The following is a 15,793-nucleotide window of genomic DNA, read 5'->3' on the forward strand; positions in this document are numbered from 1 at the left end:
TGGGGGGAGGACAGGGGGTGTTCCCTTGAACAGCTGGGACACAGCTAGAACGGTCTCAGCTAGTACACCAAGCCTCCCCCACCCATCCCAGTGTGAACCCTCTCCTTGGGGCTCAGCCCTTCCTGGAACTTCCACTTCCCAGCATATGCCTTCTCCAGGCGTGAAGGGGGCCTCCCAAGCAGCGACATCTGAGAATTTCATCCAGGAGCCACCTGGGGTGACTGCAGGTGAAGGGGACAGTACGAGGACATCCTGATTCCTTCTCCGACCCCAGGGCTGCTTCCATCAGTCACACCCAGAGGCTCGGGAAGAAGTTGCCTCAGCTCCCCCTGGCATCTCAGCCTCTTTCTCCTCCCTCTGGAATCCTCCTCACTGCCCCTTGAGCCCCTCTCCGTGTCCTTGGTGTGAACTCTGTGCCCACCCCTTCTCTCCCCTCCTCCTTCAGTTGTCAGTCTGTCTGGTCTGAGTCGTTCAGAGATCCCCCTAGAACTTTTCCTCAGCAAGGACTCCTCTGCCTGGACGTCTCATGAGCCTCTCAGAAGTAACGTGTCCAAACTCACTTCCTCCCCGGGTTGTCCCCCACCGGGTCTGCTCCCCCGCAGTAAGGGACACCACTGTCCCTCGTGGCTCACTTTTGAGGACTTCATTCCTCTCTCTCCTCATCCCGTGGCCACACCCCAAACCCATCCTCCACAGCCAGCCAACAGATCTCTTAAAAATGTAAGTCAAGGGCTTCCCTGATGGCGCAGTGGTTGAGAGTCCGCCTGCCAATTCGGGGGACACGGGTTCGTGCCCTGGTCCGGGAAGATCCCACATGCCACGGAGAGGCTGGGCCCGTGAGCCAGGGCCGCTGAGCCTGCGCGTCCAGAGCCTGTGCTCCGCAGTGGGAGGGGCCCCAGCGGTGAGAGGCCCGCGTACCGCAAAAAAAAAAAAAAAAAAAAAAAAATGTAAGTCAAATCGTGTGGCTGTCCCCAGTTTTAAAAGTACTCTAAGGACTTTCTAGAGTAAAATCCAAGCTCCACCAGGCCTGGCCTCTCCCTGCAGCATCCTCCCTCGGGCTCCCTCCAGCCTCCCGCCTGCCCAGCCTGTGGCCGCCCTCATGCTCCTCCCAGGGGGCTGCACAGCCTGCGCCTCACCTCACCCCGGCCTCAGCACCACATCCCTCCGGAGAGAGGCCTTGCCTGTCCCCCCCATCTAATGCCGCCCCTCCCCACACAGCCAGTTTCTACCACATCACTGTCATTTCTTTCTTCTCTTCATATTCGTAGCACTTATCATTGTTTGAAACGGCTCATTTGTTCATGTAAGTACTTGCCCATCGTCTGTCTCTCCCACCGGACTGTAAGTGCCACGGGAGCAGGAACCCGCCCGTCAAGTCCACCACAGTGGCCCCCGGGGCAGGATGCTGCCTGGATCTGTGATTCCTGTCGAACATGTGAATGTTTTATCTGCTTCATTCCTGGCACTGATCACCTTCCAGAGGTAGTTTTAAAACAAAAGTTGAGAATAAAAAGAAACCTGGAGCTTCTCCAAAAACTTCCTGGGCAGCCTAGGAAAGGGGTTTCGAAAACGGAATCGTCTAGAGAAAGAGCTGTGTGGGAGACCACTTCTCATATTTCTCGGACAAGAGAGGCTGCAGGGAGAAAATTTCCTTATATTCCCAGAGAGAACTGTCCAAACAATGGCTCCTACTGCAGTCATCTTTATTGAGCCACGGGAGAATTCACAACATCTTGGCAGCTGTCCCCGAGGGCAGCTGGATGGGAAGGGAGCTGGGCTGGATGCCCTCCCCAACCCACTCCTCCTCCATCCTCATCCCTTCGGTCCTCGCAGCTGCTCAGAGGCAGACAGAAGAAGAGGTCTGGATGTCTCCTTCACAAATAGCTTCCTCTTTGGAAATGGCCTCACTCAGGCCCTGCAAGTCATCGAGCAGGACAGAAAGGGATCCTGGGAAAGAAGACCCCAAGGGACAGGAGGTGGACAAGAGAAGGCTGTCACAGTCACGCCGCAGGATGTGAGGGTTATGAGGGAGAAGGCTCCTGGTCCAAGGCGGGCGTGAACAAGAGAGGCTGTGGGCCTCCAGGGGTCACAGAGAACAAGGCTCATGCATTGCAGAGTGCCTGGAGGAGAGATGCCTGAAGTCCCCCGCCATCTGTCCCTTACCTTTGATGGACTCCTTGGTGCATAGGGCCGGCGCTGGAGGCGCAGGCGCTGAAGACTCTGAGGGCCTGAGGCTGGACTCCACAGGTAACCCCTTATCCGACGGGGAAGGAAGAACTGCCAACAGTCGCTGCTGCTTGTAACGGGAGAGGAGACCCTCTTGCTGCAAGGTGGCCTGGGAAGGAGAGGGTTAAACGCCACCAAGCCCGGGCAGAGTCCCCTCCCCTTTCCACAGCTCTGCTCCCTGAGAAGAGCCCCTCCTCGGCCTCCTACCAGCATGAGGTTCTTGTCTCTCTCCAGCTCCTTCAGGCGCTGGGTCAGCCGCTGTCCCTCCTCCTTTCGGGCCTCATCCTGCAGGCGCCGCAGCTCCTGGTTCCGCTCCTTTTCCCGGGTGGCTTTGCGCTGGATCTGGCGCAGGGAGACCACTACGGGAAAGCCAGGCCACAGAGGGGACGGGTGTTGGGCAGCCTAGAGGCCATGAGGCACCGTGAAAACAAGCCTGGAAGGATGGGCAGGAACACTGGGTCCCAGCTCTGTGCCTCGGGTGAGCCACTGACACTTTGTGGCTTTCAGTCTTCCGTACAGAGGGGAGTCTGATGCTCTAGGAGCCTATGAATCTGTGAACCCAAAGTACCTCCCCCATCACTGACGCTTCCCAGAGTCCTGCAGGGGGAATCTGAATAGGGACTGGATATCAGATTTTGTGCAATTCATGTTCATTTTCTTAAAGTGTGACAATGGTATTGAGGTTACATAGGAAAATATCCTATTTGTGGGAGATGCAGCTGAACAGTCAGGATGTGTGCAACCTACTTTCAATAATTCCCCCCCACATGTTTATATATCAATATGTGTGTATATACAGATAGATAGGAAATGGGACCAAAGGTTAGGAACCGCTGCCTCTAACCAGAGAAGGCATTTGAGCGTCCATTACCTGATTCTTTTAACTTGGCCAGGTGTCTGAAATGTTTCCCAATAAAAAGTTGGGGGTAATCGTTGCTATGAGATGTCAGACTGCCTTTGCAGAGGGGGGTGACTGGGAGGGGCTGCAGGGGATCCAGGGCTGGTCAAGTGCTCTTGCTTGAGCTGGCTATATAGGGGTGTTTACCACCTGAGAATTCATCTTCCTTGATAACTTCATGACTCGCACACTTCAAAAAAGCTTTAAAAATAAAGTTTTTAAAATAACCTCATGCCTCAACACTTCCTTCTTCCTGAAAAGCCACGTCCACCCCAGCCAATCTCACCGGCCTTGGTGTGTTCCCTGCGAGCCTCATTCAGTCTCCTTTCTGATTCTGAGAGCTGTTCCCACAGTCGAGTCTCCACTTCGGCCACCTTCTCCTGCAGCGCTGGGGTGGAGGTGCACGTGGGGTGTCAGGCGAGCCTTGGTTCATGGTTCCCACCCCCGCCCCCACCACGGGTCTGCCCACGCCCCCTCCTGCACACCTTGCCCGTAGACCTCCTGCTGCTGGGTCAGCTCCTGCCGGAGACTGGCAGCCTCCGCCGTGCTCTCCTGCTGGCCCTGGCGAGCCGCCTCCAGCTGCAGCCCCAAACTGGCCAGGGACTCCTGGGTGCGCTGCAGCTCCTGTTCCAGCTGCTGGGCCACTTCGCTCAGCTTCTGCCGCTCCGCCTCCCCTGGGAAGACGTGGTGCCCGCTCAGGCTTCTCCGTACCCTAGACCCCAGCTCTTCCCTCTCCCTCTTCATCCCCCAGACTCAGACTTTGGCCCCGGCTCAAGCTCGGTGACTTGAGGACCAGGTGTACCTTGCTCCCGGGCCCGGCCCACCTCCTGCTGGATGATGTGGGCGCTCAGCTGCAGTTCCGTGTCCAGACGGTTCCGTTCCTCCCGCAGCTGCTCCAACTCCAGGCTCATATCCGTGGCCGGTGGGGGTCGGGGGCAGCTGAGACAGGGAAGAGAAACAGAGATGGGGGGAATCACCCAGCTGCCTGACCCCTAAGCCCCCATCCTTCCTCCATCCTCGCTTTTCTGGGTCCCAGCAACCAACACCTTAAAGCCCCACTCCTGCCCCTGATCCACCTCAAAGTGGCCCAAACTTCACCTCTCCTGGCGCAGCTGAGCAAGGGCCAGTTTTCGAGCCATCAGGCCTGGGGAAGAAAAGGCAGAGAGCAACAGAGAGGTGAGTTTGTGGAGGAGAAGAGGGAAAACAGGAGATGCCTGGACTGGTAAGGAGGAGGCAGGAGGGTGGGTGTAGGATGAGAGAGCTGGTGGGGCAGCGGGAAGGGCAGGACGCATCTGGAAGTTGCCCTACCCACCCCGAATGGTGTGGACCTTGCGGACGGCATAGCTGACTCGGCTGCTGAGGCCGGGCAGCCGGGCTGCGGCCCGCGTCACCTCCGCCACAGCGCCCTGGAGCCAGGTCTCAAAGCTGGAGAAGACACACAAAGTCATGACCCTTCAACCCCAACTTATTTCCAAAAGGACTTGATCCCCTCTATCCTGTACTGCTATGTATGCGGGGAAAGCAGGGAAGGGGAAATCAGAGCAAGGGCAAGAGAAGCTGAAGCCACAAGTAGGGGCCCCAACTCTGTGCCCTGCCAGTCGTGAAAGAAAACTGAGAGCTTAAGCCCCTTAGTGATTGTCAAATAAAAATGATGCAGTTGCTCATAAAAAAAAGCACAGCTAGGGACTTCCCTGGAGGTCCAGTGGTTAAGTCTCCATACTTCCACTGCGGGGGGTGTGGGTTTGATCCCTGGTCGGGGAACTAAGATCCCGCATGCTGTGTGGCCCAGACAAAAAAAAAAAAAAAAAAAGGCGCAGCTATTTCTGGTCCCAAAACCTACATAAGCTTCTCATTTGCGTCCTTGCAATCAGTGTCTTTAAAAACAACCCTACGGTAAAAACAATAATCAGGTTCATGGGGTCACACCTTACCTGGACTCAGATGCCATCACAAAGTAAAGGGTTCAGTAACATTGATTCTATGGGGGCTAAAACAAGTGCCCTAAAGCAGGCTTATCTCTCGCTGATTTAGGCTTTTGCAGCTCCGGCCTCCAGGTGCGTCTCCAGGTTTGGGGAGTCTCCTGCCGCCATGTGCCACGTTTGGGGTGTATGAACTTATGTGCATTCTGCTATGGAACAAAGCCCATAGCTTCCATCAGTTTGCCCCAAGAAGGCATTAAATGACTGTACATCTTTTCAAGCAATGTGCTAAGCTTATTTCTCACGGTCTGCCTTTTGATCACTATTAGGTATCAGAGATCAAAGTTATCCTCTCTGACAAGTCCCTGATACCAACAAAGGCCGGGTCCACATGCTTTATCAGCTGGCTGTGCCCAAAGCAGGATCCACGTGGCTCATGGAAGTTGAGAAGTCTAAACGGGTCCCCTGGGAGGAGGGCCTATGCAGCACCGAGGGGGAAAACAAGCGGACGCCAAAGGCCGAGGGCTGTATCCCTAGCAGCACAGCAGAGATCACTTTTATCTGAAAACTGTTTGAGCGGGTGCTTCCAACACCTACTGTGGCTCTTATGAAAGCCTTTTCCTGACAGGATCTCCAAGCCACCAAGAGACTAACAAACCTGGCAACAATCCGAGCTTGGGTTGTTTTAGGCCACGTGGACTTTTTGGCAATAAATCATTAGCAAGGACCATTTCAGTAAAGTCCTGGTATCAAAGTAAAACCCTGTCCACGCTGTATCTTTCTGTCTTCCTGGAGGTAGGAGGCACATGCAATGGATTGAATCTGGGCAGTAGTTCATCATAACTAGTCTCTCTAATGCCATGCACGCTTGAAATTTTTCATGAAAAATTTTTTTTTTTGGTTAAATTAGTCCTCAAGGTACAAATCCAACAGAAAGGGATGGTAGGCAAGGACCCACCCTGCATCACAATTTTTCTAAGCCAAAACTGTTGTGTGTTCCATCTACAAGAGCCTCATGGTAAAAGTGAACATTTACAGAATGCAGACAGTAAGCCAGGCGCTGTGCTGAGAGCTCTCCTCAGACCGCCTCCGTGTCCCCATGTTCAAAGCCGAGGAGGGATTGTTACCTGTGCAAAGAAACCTGTGCTTCTCCTTAGAGGTCTTTCTAAAGGTTATCTAACAACAGCTGTGAAGGAAACACCTAGGAAGTTGGTATGAGAGACAGGCTTGCAATTGATTAAAAAGGAAACTGGCAGGGAGGGGGAAGGGTAAGCTGGGATGAAGTGAGAGAGTGGCAAGGACTTATATATACTACCAAATGTAAAATAGATAGCTAGTGGGAAGCAGCCGCATAGCACAGGGAGATAAGCTTCGTGCTTTGTGACCACCTAGAGGGGTGGGATAGGAAGGGTGGGAGGGAGACGCAAGAGGGAAGAGATATGGGGATATATGTATATGTATAGCTGATTCACTGTGTTATATAGCAGAAACTAACACACCATTGTAAAGCAATTATACTCCAAAAAAGATGTTAAAAAAATAAACAAATAAATAAATAAAGGGGGGGGAAGGAAACTGCAATAAAGCAGAGTCACACGAATTTTCTGGGTTCCCAGTGCATATAAAAGTTACGTTTATGCTATACTGTAGTCCATTAAGTGTGCAATAGCATTACGTCTGAAAAAACAACTAAACATTTTAAAATAGCATTAATTTTAAAACAATGCTGTTGGGAAAAAAATGGCACCAATAGACTTGCTCGACACAGAGTTGCCACAAACCTTCGATTTGTAGCAGCATCTGTGAAGTTAATAAAGCAAAGTACAATAAAAAGAGGTATACCTGTGGGTGTGCAGCTTTAAAAGAGATAGATTAAATTTTTTTCAACTCAACAGGGCATGCCTGCAAAATTTGAAACAAAGAAAGAGAGAGAGAGGGAGGGAGGGAGGGAGGGAGGGAGAGAGAAAGAGAGAAAGAGAGAAAGAAAGAAAGAAAGAAAGAGAGAAAGAAAGAGAGAAAGAGAGAAAGAAAGAGAGAAAGAGAGAAAGAAAGAGAGAAAGGAGGGAAGAAAGAAAGATCAAGTGTCCACATTCCCCATCCTCGAACAGTTCTGAAGGTGGAGACCCTCCTAGGTGCTCTATTTAGCTCAAGCCGTTACTAACTGCAAGAGGAAGTTAGTAATACCTCATCTCCAGCCAAACACGCAGTGGGTGGGAGTCATAACAAGTGACCCTGCTGTGAATATGGAGGGGGGTTGCCCCAGGAAAAAACAAACACAAAGATTTTACAGGGCTACATACCTCCAGCCCTGCATCCTCCACACGGCCAGCTTTCTAGCCCCTCTTGCCTGAGGCTCTTAAACTCCAAGATGCCCAGGAAGCTGTCCAAGCAGAAATGCTACTCCACCCACCCTGCAGCCCAGATACCTGCTGACAGCGTTCGCCACAAGCTTCAGCTGCTCTTCTGCTGTGGCTGTCTGCTGCTGCTCCCGGCGCCGGGCCTCCTGAGTGCGGCTCAGCTCCGTCTGCAGGGCCTAGGAAGGATATGGTAAAGATGGTCCCCAGAGGACTTCCCTGGCGGTCCAGTGGTTAAGACTGCTCGCTTCCACTGCAGGGGGCACAGGTCTGATCCCTGGTTTGGGGAATTAAGATCCCGCATGCCACGTGGTACAGCCAAAACAAAAGTGTCCCCCTCCCTGGGGTTTCCCTGCCCTCCCTCAGCCTCTGCCCGTCTCAGACACTGACCTTGGCACCCATCCGCTCTACCTCCACCTCTGCAGCTTTGTCCTGCAGGGAGCGCTGCAGGATGGCCTGTTCCTGGCACTGGGTTTTGACTCCTTCCTGGAGCTCGGCCACCTGGGGGAGGAGAGGAGGCAGGTCTAGAGCCAAAGCTGTAGGGGAGGCGCTGGGAAGGAAGGGGCAGGGGCAGGGGTCTCTGAAAGAAGGCCACACATGGAGACAGTAAGCCCGGGTTCCTAAGAATGGAGTCTGGGTCCAGGTTTCCTTCCAGAAGCATGTTCCCCGTGCCCACACCTTAAGGAACTACCCTGTGACCAACCCACCAGGACCCGTGGCCAGCCTCTGCCCGTGGCACCCACCCATCCTTGGACACTGTCACCTTCTGGGGGAGGCCGGCCCACCTCACCAAATGTAAGCCTCATGAGAGCAGGTCCTTGTCAGCCTTTGCTCAGGGCTGTGCTGCCAGCATGTGGGAACCACCCAAGTATTTGGTGAATAAATGCCACCCCTCCTGTAAGGAGCAGAGAGCTGGGGGAGAGCATGGGGAGAAGGAGGGTGCCAGGCGACCTGTCCCTTCAGCTGCCCCACACGGTCTCTGTGCTCCAGCTCCTGGGCCTTCAGCTGCACCATGAGGGAAAACACCTTCTCCCGCCAGCGCTTCAGTAGGGACTGGCGCTTCTTGGTGAACTCGGGCTCCAGGCAGTCTGAAGGCTGAACCTGAGGGTGGAGGAAGTGGGGACAGTGTGGGCTCCTGGGGGTGCAGAGGAAGGAGGTGGGTTTTACTTCTTCTGTCCTGCCCAGGCATCAGGAGCCAGAGCAAGAAGAGGCGTTCAGGGGAAGAAAGACGCGGGCAGGTTCTAGGAGCGGCACCCCAACCCCTCCCATGCACAGGGGGCACCCGGGGGTGAGGGGCCTGGGCCAGGGGCCTACCCTCCGGGCCAGCTCCTCCTCCTGCATGCAGAGGATGTGCGTGAGGCTCTGCACGCGCACCTGCAGCAGCTCCGTGGTGGTGTGCAGGCCGGCCCGGTCCTCCCGCAGGTGCTTCGGGCGGGGTCGGGGGAGAGAGAGAGAGAGAGGACAGCTACCTCTTGCCAGGTCTCCCAGTGGCCCTCGGGCGGCGGCCAGTCCGTGTGCCCCTTGACAGCACTGCCTTCTCTCCCGGGGACTGTGCTCTTCTCCAGGGCCCCCTCGCCCAGGACCTGAGCCCTCACGTCCCACCCCATGCCCAGCACTCTCTCACCTGCACGGTTTCTAGAAGCTCCTGTCGCTCTGATTCCCACATCTGACTGTGGACCTCGGGAGGGACCTGCTCCCCCACGTACCTCCTTAGGTTCTCAACCAAGGTCACCTGAGCCTCCAAATCCTCTTGGGTCTTGCTAGGGTTGGGGTGGGAACAGGGTAGCCATCGGGGGGCACCCTGGAGACCCAGCCCACCCACCAACCCACCGAATGCCAGACCAACTGCCCTTCGGTCGCCCACCCGCCCACTCACCTCAGCTGCTTCCGCAGCAGCTCGGCCTCCCTCTGGGCCGCAGCCAGCTCTTCGGCTTCTCCTGACCTCCTGGTTTCCAGACTACTCAGAGACTTCTCCAGGCCCCCAGCTTTGCTAGTCAAACTGGAAAGAGCCTCCCGGTGAGCCTGTGTCAGGGAGGAGAGCTGTGGAGAGAAGGGAGGGCTCAGCAGGGGCCAGCTCGCCCACACCTGGACCTTCCAAATCCGCCCTCTGCTTTGGCCCTGCCCTTCACTCCCACTTTCTGTGACCTTGGACAAGCACCCAAGAAATCGCCCAACTGTGCACAGCAAAACGGAGACCATCCTTGGTGCCTCACTCCCCACCACCCTCCAACCCACCAGCAGCTCCTGTCAGGTCTCCCACCAAAACATTGTCACTTCTCTCCACATCCAGTGCCACCGACCTGAGGCAACCCACCCTCACCTCTGGCCTGGACAATGGCAACCATCTCCTGACCGGTCTTAGAAGCCTCCAGTGGCTTACCACAGCGTTCAGACCGGCTTCCTCCCTGGGCCTGTGAAACCTGTCGTGTCTTGGCCTCTGCCTGCTTCTCTGAGCTCTGTCCTGTTTCTCCCACTGCCCACTCTGCTCCAGCCACAGTGCTCTCCCACCGTCCCCCAAACAAGTCTGCTCTTTCCCACCTCAGAGTCTACCTGGAGGCTTGGCTTCCCCCAGCTCCTCAGATCTCAGTGATGCCGCCTCGTGGGGAAGGCCTCCCCAGACCGCTAATCCTTACCCAGCACCTGTGCTGTCCTATCACCTGTTCGTGCCCTTCCTGCACTTCTTATCATTATGAAATGATCCTGCTTCTGCACGTGCTTACTGTCTGCTTCCCCCCATCCAGAAGGAAGCCCTAGGAAGGCAGGGAGCTTGTCCTTTTCTCACAGCACCACCAACAGTGGTTAAGGGTGTCAGATACGCTGAAAGAGTCACGGTTCGGCTGGTGAAGGAGGGGAAGTGGCTGCCCTCACTTCCGGTCTGCCCGCCTCTAGCCCTATCTCTATACCATAGTCACTGTGAGCTTTTTGAACACGAATCACAAAACTGGTCCTTTTACATATAAAATATAAATCTGATCATGTCATTTCCCTGTTAAAACCTTTCAGCGGTTACCCATTGCTCTTGAGGTAAAGTATAAAGTTGAACAGGCCCAAGGCCTCACACTCCACCCCAACACCCAGAGCCCCTCTCATCGCCTGCACTCAGGCCCCTCTGGCCTCCTCCCGTTCACATCTACTTGCAGCCAAGTGTCACACCAGCCCCCAACACCTCCCCACATGCCTGCCCACCAGCCAACACCTATTTATTTATTTATAGCTGTATTGGGTCTTCGTTGCCGTGTACGGGTCCCCTCCAGCTGCGGCCAGCGGGGGCCACTCCTCGCCACCGCACACGGGCCTCTCATTGCGGTGGCCCCTCCCACTGCAGAGCATGGACTCTAGGCACATGGGCCTCAGCAGTTGTGGCTCGTGGGCTCCAGAGCGAAGGCTCAGTAGCTGTGGCGCATGGGCCCAGCTGCTCCGCGGCATGTGGGATCCTCCCAGACCAGGGCTCGAACCCATGTCCCCTGCACTGGCAGACGGACTCCCAACCACTGCGGCACCGCCAATTCCTATTTAACACAAATGTCAACTTCTTATCATTAAGCATCTTTCATGAAACTAAAGGCTCTTTATATTTTTCTTTGAATGATCTCCTCTGTCCATTTTCTGCCTGGACTGCTGTCTTTCTCTTCTTGATTTCTAGGCACACGTTATATAGTAGGGATATTAGCTTTTTCTTGTGATATGACCTGGAAATATTCTTCTATAGTTTATCACCCTTTAATTTTACTTTTATTTTGTCATTCCTAAGTTTGGTATTATAAAGTCAATATATCAATCTTTTCTTTAATGGCTCTGGATTTTGATTCATAGGTAGAAAGGTTTCCCCATTCCCAGGTTATAAAGGAATTCACCCATATTTTCTTCCAATATCTTTATGGTTTCATTTCCTAACACGTCGACTGGTTAAGGTGGCCTTCCCAAACCCCCAGACCAGTCAGGGCTCCTTTGTCCTTCTCCTTCATGGCTCTTTTCCCAATTGCAATTAATTAATTAGAATTAAATTACGCATTGAATGTGTGTATCCCCCACTAGGCTGTCAGCTCCACCCACAAGGGCAGACAGTTGTCTGATTTGCTCACCCCAGTGTCCAGGCTCTTGTCTCAGGGATGGCAAAGAGTAAGCACGGATAAATGCTTGCTGACTGCATAATCGCCCCTTCCCAGTCCACCTTAGGACCCCACTCCCACCTCCCTCACTCTCCCTCCCACAGTGTTCCCAGATGAACTGGGTACCTGGAGTAAAGTAGAAAGACAAACTACTTCCTACTGGAAGAGGAAGAGGGCTTCAAGTGGTGGGAGGTCTCCTGAGTCCTGGCGGAAAAGGGCAATCTGAATAAGACCAACACATCCAAGTTCTCCCTCTTTCCAGGTCACCTGTTTCTTTCACCTTCAGCAAACATCCATCACCCTTTTCTGCAATGCCTGCTCTTTGCTGGGGAGCTCCTGCCCAGCTCACCACTGTGCAGCTGAACCCTTACCAGGCCCACATTCACCTGCTCTTGGTGCAGCCTCCGAACGTCCTCCAGCTCCCGCTGGCTCCCTTCTTCCAGGTTCTTCCGGACAACCTCGGCCCCAGCCAGGGCAGCACGCAGGCCCTCGGCCTCAGCGCGGCCAGCCTTCTCTGCCCGTGCCAGTGCCTCCAGCTCCATGGCCTGGGCCTCCAACCTCATCTTCTGCTGCAGCGAGGTCTCCCGCAGCACCCGGACCTCCTCCTCGAGCCGCCGCAGCTCTCGCAGCTGCCGAGAGATCAGCTCAGCCTGCTGGCTCAGGGCCTGCGACCCCGCCAGCTCCACGGACCTTCAAAGACAGGTTAGCACAGGTGAGACCTGTCTCTGGTGCTGGGAGGGTGGCCAAGGCATAAATGGAGACAGGAGGAGCAGAGGATCCCTCTGCTCCCATATGGGGAGATGGCAGGGGATGAAGCTGGGCCATGGGGATCTCTGCACTTCCGTCACCATCATCATTGACAACAGTCCTACTAAGCATATCTGGGCCCACAGGACCTAAAGGCTGAGTTCATGGAACATGACCTCTCTCGAGGACAATATACAGGCAGATGTGTTCAACATCAGACGTGCACGTCGTTAGGCCACATGTTCTGAACTGGAGAAGCTGGAAGGACACTCAGAGATTTCTGAATTCGGATTTAAGGGCAAGGAAAAGTTGGATGGAGGTGGAAAGAGAGGTCATGGCAACGAGTATCAATATGGTGAGTCCAGGCACTAGTTAAAATCGTTTACCGAGTGTTAGGTACACCACATGAGAAGTCTGAGAGTGCAGTACCTCGATAAATTACATAGTCCCAACCGCTGGAGAGCACAGTCTACTGGCGCCACACAAAGTTGAAACCAGCTTACAACATGGCTCTTGACACAGCTCCCTCACTGAGGCCCAGAACCACAGCATTTTCTTTTTCTTAATTTTAATTTCTTTTGGCCGCACCATGCAGCTTGCAGGATCTTAGCTCCCTGACCAGGGGCTGAACCTGTGCCCTTGGCAGTGAAGGCAGAGTCCTAACCACTGGACCGCCAGGGAATTCCCCAACACCTTTTTTAAGTGGCAGAGATCTGTAGCCTAGAGAAATGAGGTGACTGGCCAAAGGACCCCTAGCTGGTAGCCAAATTAGTCACAAAGAGTCTCTGTCTCCTGACACTCACTCCAATGCTCCCCTTTCGTCATTATGCTCCTTTCCCCTTGATGGGGTCCAAGGCAGACTCACATGCTATCCACTCAAGAACAAAATGGCAGGATGATGTTCCAGTACATTTGGAAAAGACACACATGAAACAACAAGAATAAGAACTTTCACAGACAACAAATTGACAGACGGCATGGTCAGCTCCGTCAGAATGAATCTATACTACCACAGCACACGGTCTGTACTCCCAGCCCGTACTTCAGCCTGCCTTATACTACACTTAATACAATCAGCCGTGGGTCAACCTATCTCTTCCTTTAGGATTTAAAATTCTTTGATAGGGGCTTCCCTAGTGGCGCAGTGGTTAAGAATCCGCCTGCTAAGGCAGGGGACACGGGTTCGAGCCCTGCTCCAGGAAGATCCCACATGCCGCGGAGCAACTAAGCCCATGTGCCACAACTACTGTGCCTGCGCTCTAGAGCCCACGAGCCACAACTACTGAGCCCGCGCACCTACAGCCCGTGCTCCGCAAGAGAAGCCACTGCAATGAGAAGCCCACACACCGTGACAAAGAGTAGCCCCCATTCACTGCAACTAGAGAAAGCCTGTGCACAACAACAAAGGCCAACACAGTCAAAAACAAAATAAATAAATAGATAAATTCGTTAAAAAAAATTATCAAAAATAAAATAAAATTCCTTGATATCAGGATCTCTCTTATTTATTTTTGTTATCCTTGTCCCTAGCATCTAGCACACGCTATTATTTATGCATTGTAGGCAACAACAACTGCTTATATAAAAATGAATAAATTATGGAACTAAGGGCTGAAATAGGGTAAGGAATCTATTTCAGGGAAGAAGCGCCACTGGCAAGCAAGCCCAAGAAAACAGCAACATTAGATCTGTACCTGCCTCTCCACCCTGGCTCCTGCCCTTTGCCAGAAACTTCCTGTCCCCACATGGTCACTTGAGGTCTCTGGTTATCTGGCCGCCTCTCCAAGACATCTTGATGGGCTGGGGGCTGAACCAGGGGAATGTCTGAGACCCATCTGGGAGCCATTCTTGGCAGAGTTGGAAAGGGCCGAACTTGGAAGTGGGATGGGGGAATCAGCCCAGTGGAACCTGAAGAATCATAAGGACAAAGATGGTCAGTTTCCCAGGGAGACATAATCACCAGCCCCCTTGCCAGGTCCCACTGACCTGAAGGTCGAAACATTTCCACATTATTTGAAGTCTCTAGAGTCTGTGTCCAGCCATCTATGCTCCCCTGGACAATAGGAGAAACAAGGACACTCCAATTCAATTTTCAGGCCACCTTCCAAAGAGAGAGCCCCTACAATAACAAAGTCATAATCCTTAAATAACAGCCAGGTCCATCTGACTCTTAGCTCCTCTTATCCTACTTCCCAAAAGAAGTAGGAAATACCCGAAGAGCACTTGCTTGTCTCAATCTGGTTCCCGATAGGACTGTGGCAACAGCCATGAGATGGAGAGAATGTACTGAGACAGGCTGAGAGAGGCTTTGGTTTTACTCATACTTTTAGAATTCTGGGCAGTGCCTTTACCGTCCTCCTTAAGTTTCTACAGTCTCTGCCTTCCCTGGATGGAGGTGAGAAAGGACGTATGCAGTACAGAGGCTGTGAGCCCAATCTCCAGAGTTCTCTCCATGGCTCACCAAGGCCTTGGGGAAGCCCATCCAGACACCACCAAGCCATGACTCCTGGGTCCTTCCCTATCAAAGCGCTGGCCCAATGCCTGGCCCCTGATGAATGTGGCCACATGTAGGGCAGGACGCCTACCCAGGACCCCCGGGGAATCCAGGCGGCCTAGACCCCTTGGCAGAAAAGCCGGCTTCCTGACGTCGCATCCAAACCCTTCCAGCAACCTTCCTCTCAGTTTCTCTCTATTGCCTCCTCAGCTTCCATCCCTGTCGCCCACCCACCTCTCCAGAGTCCTAGAGCAGAGAGAGGGGTCTTTAAGATCTCCCCACCCTGCCACCCGAATTCATCTATTTTTCCCCCAATCTGGGATTCCTATCCCTCCCTACAACCTAATTTGCTTTCATCCTGAAGAAATTATTCTGGCCCCTCACTCTCTCATCTCCCAATAGCCTGCTCTCCCTTCCTCCTCTCCCCCAGATGTGAGTCTTCGCCCTGCTGGACGCTGAGCTCTAAGGCTGTTCGGACCACCTCATTTGTTCCTTTGCCCTGCCCTTGCACCCCTCCACCCTATGGATCCCTGAACCCACCCCCGTACCCCCTCTCAGCCCCTTCCCGCCCCCAACCGACTCTTCCCGAAGGCCCCTTACCCGGCGCGAGAGACCCCCCCCACCAGCCCTTTGGCCACACCCCCTATACCTAGCTCCCGGGCGCGGCCTCGACCCCTGACAGCGCCTGCGCAAAGCGGGCAGGTTGGCGGGACGCTCTAAAACCTACAAGGCTACCACCCCGGAAGGAGGAGAAGAGGTGCACGCAGGCGCAGTAGTGTCTAAAGCCTGGCCCAATTAAGGCGTTGGGGGCACCTCCGAGCCCTGGCAGCTCCGCCCAACTCCGGGAACCCGGGAAAACTTGTGAACTAATCAGAAAAAGCGGAAGGCGGGAGATCGGGGACCCTCCCAGCTCGTCGCCCAATGGAAAGGAGGAGGGCAAACGAAATGGCCAATAAGAAACGGCAAGGGGGGCGGGCTCGCTCGGCGGGAGGTTCGGACCCGGGAATTCCGAAGGCGGGGTCGGCGCTGCCCGCGCGCGGAGGCCG

General features: G+C 54.0%; 1 protein-coding gene and 1 pseudogene across 6 annotated transcripts in view; both read right to left on the bottom strand.

The window, feature by feature from the left end:
• The window catches only part of LOC307192391 (MHC class I polypeptide-related sequence B-like), a 203,631-nt pseudogene that overhangs the window by 143,768 nt on the left and 44,070 nt on the right, over positions 1–15,793 (bottom strand). The gene's annotated exons all lie outside the window — the stretch shown is intronic.
• On the bottom strand, positions 1,653–15,533 carry CCHCR1 (coiled-coil alpha-helical rod protein 1; the record flags this gene model as incomplete). Of its 5 annotated transcripts, none has more annotated exons than XM_079934125.1 (18): positions 1,653–1,947; positions 2,164–2,293; positions 2,434–2,585; positions 3,411–3,512; positions 3,610–3,798; positions 3,927–4,063; positions 4,223–4,268; positions 4,437–4,549; positions 7,470–7,576; positions 7,788–7,898; positions 8,349–8,498; positions 8,712–8,822; positions 9,022–9,157; positions 9,274–9,437; positions 11,893–12,196; positions 13,948–14,161; positions 14,240–14,372; positions 15,397–15,533. In XM_079934125.1, the coding sequence occupies 17 exons, from the start codon at positions 14,253–14,255 to the stop codon at positions 1,838–1,840; spliced, it is 2,292 nt and encodes a 763-aa protein (XP_079790251.1). In that variant the 3' UTR covers positions 1,653–1,837. The 5 variants fall into 5 exon arrangements, with proteins under 5 accessions (XP_079790251.1, XP_079790250.1, XP_079790254.1 ...); XM_079934124.1 differs by having other exon boundaries at positions 2,164–2,335; XM_079934128.1 differs by lacking the exon at positions 15,397–15,533 and adding an exon at positions 14,578–14,820 and having other exon boundaries at positions 2,164–2,335; positions 14,240–14,306.

This window comes from Stenella coeruleoalba (assembly GCF_951394435.1).
Source record: "Stenella coeruleoalba genome assembly, chromosome: 10".
Taxonomy (NCBI): domain Eukaryota; kingdom Metazoa; phylum Chordata; class Mammalia; order Artiodactyla; family Delphinidae; genus Stenella; species Stenella coeruleoalba.